Source organism: Cynoglossus semilaevis, chromosome 17 (genome assembly GCF_000523025.1).
Source record: "Cynoglossus semilaevis isolate Cse_v1.0 chromosome 17, Cse_v1.0, whole genome shotgun sequence".
Taxonomy (NCBI): domain Eukaryota; kingdom Metazoa; phylum Chordata; class Actinopteri; order Pleuronectiformes; family Cynoglossidae; genus Cynoglossus; species Cynoglossus semilaevis.
The window spans coordinates 2,246,304-2,254,555 of NC_024323.1; the positions used below are offsets into that span (position 1 = coordinate 2,246,304).

Consider the following 8,252-nt stretch of genomic DNA (forward strand, 5'->3'; position numbering starts at 1 on the left):
TTTTTTTTTTACAAACTTACAACCATTTATTCATCTTATTTACTTTAAATAGGAACAAAATGCAGAAGTATTAGACACAAAAATACACTGAAATATATATATATATTTTTTTACATTTGAATATATATGTAAAAATAATCCAAAAAATATAATATACAGCTGTGTGCAAAGGTATTTTGCCACCTTGTTTTATATTTTACCCAGGAAAAGCAGATATACATATATTAATAGTAGAATATTCCAAAATAAATCTGTATTTTTAAATGTTCCCAGGGGGAAAAAATGTTCAAGGTGTATTGAAAAATATGTTTTAATATTACAATAGAGTGGTAAAAGTTTCTGTTGAACCAAAATGATTCATTATGTATCACATTTTTGGGGCAAGACATAAAACCGGGAGTGGCTGAAATCCTTTGCACACAATTGTATGAGCTTTAAAACAACAGCGGAGAAAGAACTTTTATCTACAAACAGAACAACTCACCCACGTGTAGCCAATCAATCGGACTGATATTTGCCAAAAGATGAGGTGAGGTAGAGAAACCACCCGTTCCACAGTGGAACCCGCTCTCCAGCCCCTGACATGAGTGACGTGCTCATCATATGTTCATATACGTCTGAGGATCGCTCCAACTTTACACATTAAATGGCCAATAAAAATAGAAAAAATCTTAGCTCTCCCAGGCATGTTTCACCCGAACGTGAATGTTGCTGATTAGCTACAGTATTTGGAGGGAAAATAAGGTTTTGATGATTAGGTTCAAAGTCTTCGAGAACAAAGATGTGGATAAATTAGACCTTGAAGATTAAATGCCTCAGACGGTCAGCTATAAACATAAAAGGATCCCTTTCCATAAATAGAAGTTTTTTTAAAAAAAAACTACAGAACATGTCTGGTATGTTCACAAATAAAGTGTTTACCCCGGGGTGGAGGGCTTTTAGTTCTGTCCAGCACACATGTAAAACATTTCCATAGACATTTCCATAAGAGCAACTGAAACCCAGCTTGTTTCTTAACACAATTACCCACATCATGCGTGTAGCCGCATTTCCAGTCAGCCCTTACAGAATCCAGTGGTTGTCAGGATTTCATACATACGTTTGAATGCAACTCTCTAAACCAGGGGTGTCAAACATACGGCGCTCGGGCCAAAACTGGCCCGCTTGGGGAGTTCAATTGGGCCCATGTGATGAATTTTGAAAATGAAAAAAACAGGCACAAACACTTCATGTTAGTGATGTTTTTTCAAATTATATTTCATTGAATATGAATATTTAAAAAAAAAATACTTGTAGGAAAAGAAAGGGGGTAATTATGTTCTGATTGTACTGGTCCGGTCTGGCCCCTGAACCAAAGGTTTGACACCCCTGCTCTAAGCCATCTGTGATGAACTGCACCCTTGATTATCTCCAGCAAGAGCAACAATAAGTGCTTTTTACTCCGGATAGTTCCGATAACATTCTCCGCAGCAGAACATGAAACAGCAGATCGACAGACAAGTCATTTAGGCCCAGTGGCTCTGAAACTGTAGTGACTTAAAGTGACGGAGGAGAACGTGCGGTAGATAGAAAGGCGGGATGATATCGTATATATGATGGCATGTACAGTATATAAAAATGAATGTTCCCTCTGACAGTGTTCTCAAAAATGTGGCGTAGAAATGTTTGGCAACTGCATCGGAACTCGATGAAAATACGCGCAGAGGCACGAAACGCACAACTCCCGCCTCTGGCGATGTGGAGTATGTGAAATCACAAGATGTAACGTTTCAGCTATGCTGGAAAGAAACCTTCTGACGTGTTATGGAAACAGCAAGTCAGCAGCTGTTACTCTTGGTGCAGTATCGGTTTCTGAACAGCAGGGGTGCCGACGTCTCTGGGAACATCTAATCAAACGTGCCTTTTTTTTCTGTCGAATATATAAACAAGGTCAGGTATGAAGCAGCAGCATGACAGAAACACTGACTGAATAAATAGTCAAGTCAGAGAGCAATACTAATTACAACACGTCAAAAAGTCCAAATGCACTGCTGTCCAGTCCAGTCCAGCTCAGACCAGTTCAATCCAGCCCAGTCCAGTACCTTTGTTTAAGAGCTTGGTTCCCTCGGTCTCAGTAAAGAGTGGGAGTTCAGTGCATCCATTGAGCGAAGGAACAAGTGGTTTTGAAGCCTCAGCTACTGGATATGGAATTAGTGGGTTTTTTTGCATATTCAATATTATAACACGATTCAAAAATATATTCCAAAAATTTAAAAATCATGCACCGCCTACGAAGTAAATGGATGTAGACAGTTCTCCTGATATAGGAAGCTGGAGTGCTGAACCCAGCTACACGTTTTCTTCGCCTCAGAACCTAACCCCTACTGGTCACACGGAGAAACTGAGAGGATTTCCAAAAGAAGATGGCTGCTCACGGCGACATTGCAGCTGGCCACACTGGGATACTTACATGGGAGCGTCCATTGTGTTTTCTGACATTGGCCGCTAGAATGTAGCTTGTATTTTTTTTGCAAGCCCTAGATGCAGTTGGGCACAGTAGCTGAAGTCATTACCAAATGCTAATATGCTAATGCTATATTAGGGTTGCACAATTTTTTATTCAATTTTTAATCCCGATCATGATTTTGGCTGCCACGTTTAAATTACGATGACCGCTGGTGATATTAACATTTAAAAATCAGGCTCTGTTGGAAATGGAATTAAGCACTTTCTCAACCACCAGGGGGCGACCCAAAACTGAACTGAAAGTTCACATACTGTTTGTTTAAAATAGAAAGTGCAATAAAAATATGTTTTGCCTGACATGATGAATAATCGTGATTGATAATCATGATTAATAATTGCGATTTTTAATATTGGTAAAAAGAATCGTGACTATCATTTTGGCCATAATGGCGCAGCCGGACTCCGTATTATTAGAAGTGTGAAAGAAATATGTCTTATTCTCACTTTGTTGTGTTGGTGAAAGAAATATGTCTTATTCTCACTTCGTTGTGTTGTTGGTAAACATTTTCTTCATAAACTTCAACCAGATCAAATGAAAATTCGCCTAATTAGCTACTTCCAAAGCTAGCATCCGTTACGGTGTACGTCCAGGGCTTCACCATGACGGCCACATTGACTAGGTCCATTTTTATACAAGTGGTCTCTGATGCACGCGACTCTGAGATACAGATCTTTAACGTCTTTCTCTGGTATACTGTAGAAGGACTGTGGTCGTTTGGTGTTGTTGGATTTGTTTTTTGTTGTTTGCAAGTCCGTCTCCTTCTTCTCACGCTGCCTTGCAGGTGTAGACCTCCTCCTCCCTCTGACACGTTTGACACTCCACGTGGCAGCACCAGCGTACCTGGCAGTGGCAGGACATGGTGGTGAGATGCATGGCCGTGTTGTAACCCCGCCCACAGCACAGACTCTGACAGGTGGTGTCCTTGGCACAGGAGCGGCCGCCTGTGCCCGCCGAGTAGCGCGATGGCCTGCAGAAGCTGGGGGAGTCTTCCATGAAGACCAGGTCCGTACTGCGCAGGCTCTGGCTCTGCCGGCGAGGTCCCGTGAGCTCGGTCTCTCCCGTGGCTGCGTTAGTGACACTTAGCACTCTCACCGCGGTGTCGTAGCGAAACTTCAGCAGCCGCCCAGTGTCGTGAAAAGGTGACAGCTGCTTCCAGCAGGTCCGTACGGCGCAGGAGCCCGAGACGCCGTGGCACTTGCAGGTGGTTTTCAGGCCGCTCTTCACCGCCTGAGAAAAAAAAAAAAGGAAAGAGATGTCAGGTCTTTGGTTTGATTCATTACCCGGCCTCTTATCTTTGGACATCTATCTGGACAGGGTGAGACAGTTTCCTGCAGGGCGAGTAGAGGCTTAAGGCCCCGGTGGTCTTCCCCCTTTAGCTAACCTCAGTCAAAAATTTTGACATAATGGATTGAAGGGGGGTGGGCTGTTGAGGACGCCGTATTTCATTTACCTCACATTACTCACTCGGACAGCTCTTGTGATTTTTTTTCTCCTCCTTAATATGTGGAAACTAGCTGTCTGTTGATTTTTCTTTCCTACAGCCTGAGGCGGAGGTGACAAACAGGGCAGACAGTGGAATCTCTCCACCTTGTTTTAGTACGTGTCTGCTCATGGAAAACACTGATAAGAATTTCTGCTCTATAAGTGCCAAAAAAAAAAAAAAAAACACGCATCCCTTTGCAATGATGCAGGTTAATAGTTCATTGGGTTTGATGGTCAGCGATGAGAGCGCCATCACTCAGGCTTCTGTCGAGGTGGGGGCCAGAGACAGGTCACCGCGGGACAGCCAGAGGGTACTTCTAAGTTGAAAAGTTCTGCTCGGTTCCTCCTTTTACAGGTATGGACGCCTCGGGGTCTGCAGAGCACCATTAACTCGGGGGGTAGTGGGCAATTTGTGTTTTTGTTAACGCGGGTCTTCTGAGTCACATTGGTGACAAGCAAAGAAAAAAAACATTCAACTCGGCAGAGATAAGATAGTTGGCCCTCGCTCCTTCCTGTTGTCCTTCTGCGGGAGGGGCTGTGGGAGAAGGGACCCTGAGGGGGCCCCTGCTGTCTCGCATCTCCACAGTGGTGGTTATGAACATTAGCTGGATTTATGAAGTGCACGGTGATCCAGTAAGAGGAAAAAAATGCTCGCTCGTATATTAAAAAAGAGGCCACCGTTCTCTACGCATTGAGACCTTTAATTTTCTTCAGGCCCTGTACAACAAGCTTTATCATGCCTGAGAACACCTGGCTCCAGCGATCCCACAGCCGCCCTGTCTCCCCGCTAGGCTGCCTCACGCTCTGCCTCCGCATTATCCGCCAAGGCCAGTGACGGCAGCAAAAAAGGGGAGTGGTGGGTTTGTCTGGCTGGCACTCGGAGACATCATCCCGGTGAAGACTGCAATTCTTTACTTTCTAATGGCGCAGGAGTCAGAGCTATAATTGTCGTGCACAATTGCAGACCTGCTAATTGAGCTAAGTGTGGCTCAGGTACATAGGTGCAGGTTTTGAAACCTTGGGTGGCAACTCCTCATAAAAGGGAGAGTGAATAAAGTGAGGGCGTACTTTTTCACAATCCGCTCAAATGTCGACTGATCTAGTCTACAAAGGTCTGTTTTGCTAGTGTTTTTGTTGCGTCTCATCCTGGCAATTTGTGATACCCTTCAGCTGGGTATGATGATCAGCTTAAGTACCATCCTCTAGGACATTGTTTCCCAAAGACTGGGTCGCGACACTCAGGTGGGTCACGAGATTTGTTTTGGGTCGTCTCGCATCATGTTTCCCAGGAGTTTACGAAAAATGTCTGTGGACTTGGGTTACGAAGGTTTGTGACTTTTAAATATGGGTCCCGAAAAAAAAAGTTTGGGAAACGCTGCTCTAGGACACTGGGCCCCTAACCGACGCCCTCTGGTTGAAAGAGAATACATTGCATCCACTTTTTTTTTTCAATTTCTCAGAATAACTAACCTTAATTCCCACATTGATGTTATGGATGTCGACCTGAGCCCTCATGTCCTTGCTGACTCTCTTCTGGCCGAGGAACTTCTTCAGAAACTTGGTGCTGTACTTTAGGTTGTCGCCACAGATCCCCCACTGCCACGCTTCTCGGTGCTGGATGCCGGGAGAATCGTCACACGTGCACCTCTCCATGCGGCCTGAGCTGCATGCTTTAGCAAGAGCATGTGTCAGAGCGGCCGAGGACACTGCCAGTAGGAACGCCGTCTCTTTAATTGCTGTGAAAGTTGTAAAGAAATACATCGTCAGCATAAGAAGCAGATATTGGCCAAATGCAGAATTTGAATCTCTGTGCTTACATATAAACAGAGACCACAAGACAAGGGGAACTTTTTAGAATAGTCCAATAAGAAGTATTGAAAAATGTCAAGAAAAACAACAACTTTAGTGTAATCATTTTTAGAAATTAATTAGCAGGATTTATTTGATCATTTTGACATCCCTAATTTCAGTATAATATTTAGCTTTTTCTTTGACAACGTGATGCAATTTGACTAGTTTTGCTACATTTAATCATTACCGTAAGATAATTTTAACTTAGGTATTTTTGGGGTAATTGCAATTACTACAATTTTATCATCTTTTTGCTAAACTTTTAGCTATATTTCACTAAACGTTGGCTGTATTTGTTTATTCTTGGCGTACCTTAAGCTAACTGTTAGCATTTTAAGGTTACTTTCTACATTACTTTCACTGACTAACATAACTTTCTAAATGTTTACCAGTTGCAGCCTACCTTTTGCTACGATGCTAAGTTACCACTACTCTACGTCGTTACATGCATTACTAGCACACTAAATGCCCCCTTGTCATTTCTTATCTTGATATTTATAGAAACATTTCAGATTTTTTTTTCACACAGTGCCACTTCATTGTCATTGTTGGAAAAAACAATGTCAGCAGGTTTTTATGTGTCATGATTTTGTGACCCTTTACTTTTGGGTTTTGCAGAGTTATTTTTCTTCTGCCAGTGCCGTCACCAGGGTGTATTTTTGATCCAATTAATTATTATTTTGACTAGGAAGGATTTTCCCAGATGAAAGTGGGTAATCATACCACCCTTTTCCTCTGGGAATGGGCGCTTTCCCGAGATAAAAATAACCACAGCGCTTGAGCGTTCCTCACCACACTAACATTTCTTGGCTTCCTACTCCGTCATTACATCCATGCTGACCTGTTCGTGTCTGGTCACTGATATCACACACACACACACACAAACCCTGTACTGAAAATGCTTGCACTTTTTCACTACACAGTAGACCCGCAGGACAATTTCACTTTGTTTTGAGTCAGTACCTGAATATATAGATTGTTTTAAGAGTGTGGTATTTGAGTAGATGTTGGAAATCTTTTCAAGAGTCAGACAAAAGAGAAGCCAAAAAAGCGGTCATTTTTGAATGGTGAAATTACATTTCAAACTTGCCTTCAGACATTGAACTATTTAACTGACAAAATAACGCATACTAGTCAATATATACAAATATTTTACCTTCTACTACTTGTACTGTTCATATATTATTATTAACTTTTGGTAATTATTTTTCCCATAATGTGGAACAATCACTCTGTCGTCCTGATAGATTTTATAAACACACGAGACGGAAAATGAAATATATAATAAATGTGGACATTTAAACTAAATCTCCCTTAAGGTCTGAAAACACTGCAGATAAGCACACATAAAGGAGGCATTTAAACACGTAAAGAATGTATAACCCGTGAGCCTCACCTCTCTTCAGGAGGCTTCCACGTCCATCCAGGCTGCAGTTCCAGCGCTCACTCCTGAACTGATAGCGACACTCCAGCAGGCTGAGGCGCACTGACTCCCGCAGAGTCTCCGCCAAACCGGGCTCCCGGCGACAGAGCCTCTTCTGCCGCCTGGTCAGAGTCATCTGTTCACACTGCTTCAGGTGCGCCTTCCCTGACGACGGTTCATTGGAAAAAGGACCCGGTAAAAACACCAAGGGTTCTCGACCTGTCAGCCTTGGAGAAGCAGGAAGACAACAACAGAGAACTTTTCATTTCAGATATCTCTCATGTTGGCTAAATCCACTCTGCCAAATATTCTGGGCCAGATGTCGAAGTTTATAGAAATTAAAAATATATATGTTTAGAAATGTTATGAACAGAATATAAACATATCAACCTGCGCGTTAATCCAGTTTACGCACGCATTACCGAAAGAAAAGGACGCACGCGGACCAAAAAGGACTTCATCTTATCAGTAAACAAGTCTTGTTTTGGTTCCGTGCATCTTTAATGAAGACTGTTAGATGCCTGATATTCATCCTGATGAAGTAAAAATTCATCCATACTACTCTGAACAGCTTGTGCGAAAAAAAAAACGCGTGCGTAAATGTTTGCGTGTGTTAATTTAAAACAGCAAACGCAAGATCTGGCAGTAGATGTGATGGACAGAAGAAGAAAACACGACAATGGCTGACCCAAAATAAGCTGCGGTGTGTGTGAGGAGGATGGAGAGCGCAATGAGTCGCACTAAGCAGGCGGTCCGCGGGAGCCTGGAGCGCATGGTGCCGGGTTGGCGCCGCTCTTCATTTCGGTGATTCTTCTAAGAGGAAAGTCTGAGCCGTGCGGAGGGCGCAACTCTTTAAAAGTGGGCACCACATGAGCGCGGCACTTGAATTCGGTGCATGCGCCAGGCGCAACGGTGCACAGGGAGGCTGGGCGCTGATGTTGGGAGCGCGTTGACAGGGAGGAGAGAGGGGAGGGAGTGGGGGGGCCGGGG

General features: G+C 43.3%; 1 protein-coding gene across 1 annotated transcript; it reads right to left on the minus strand.

The window, feature by feature from the left end:
* Nucleotides 1–2,980: 2,980 nt before the first annotated feature.
* Nucleotides 2,981–8,172, minus strand: wnt9b (wingless-type MMTV integration site family, member 9B). Its single transcript, XM_017040427.2, has 4 exons — nt 7,951–8,172; nt 7,236–7,489; nt 5,459–5,724; nt 2,981–3,733 (listed from the first exon to the last, which is right to left on the minus strand). Exons 1-4 carry the CDS (start codon nt 8,034–8,036, stop codon nt 3,272–3,274), a joined length of 1,068 nt encoding a protein of 355 aa, XP_016895916.1. The 5' UTR covers nt 8,037–8,172; the 3' UTR covers nt 2,981–3,271.
* Nucleotides 8,173–8,252: the final 80 nt, after the last annotated feature.

Coding starts and splice junctions, on each gene's coding strand:
- wnt9b (XM_017040427.2), bottom strand. CDS start 8,036: ATGCGCTCCAGGCTCCCGCGGACCGCCTGCTTAGTGCGACTCATTGCG. Junction 7,490..7,950: donor CACACCGCAGCTTATTTTGG/GTCAGCCATTGT, acceptor TGCTTCTCCAAG/GCTGACAGGTCGAGAACCCT. Junction 3,734..5,458: donor ACATCAATGTGGGAATTAAG/GTTAGTTATTCT, acceptor TTTTTTTCTCAG/GCGGTGAAGAGCGGCCTGAA.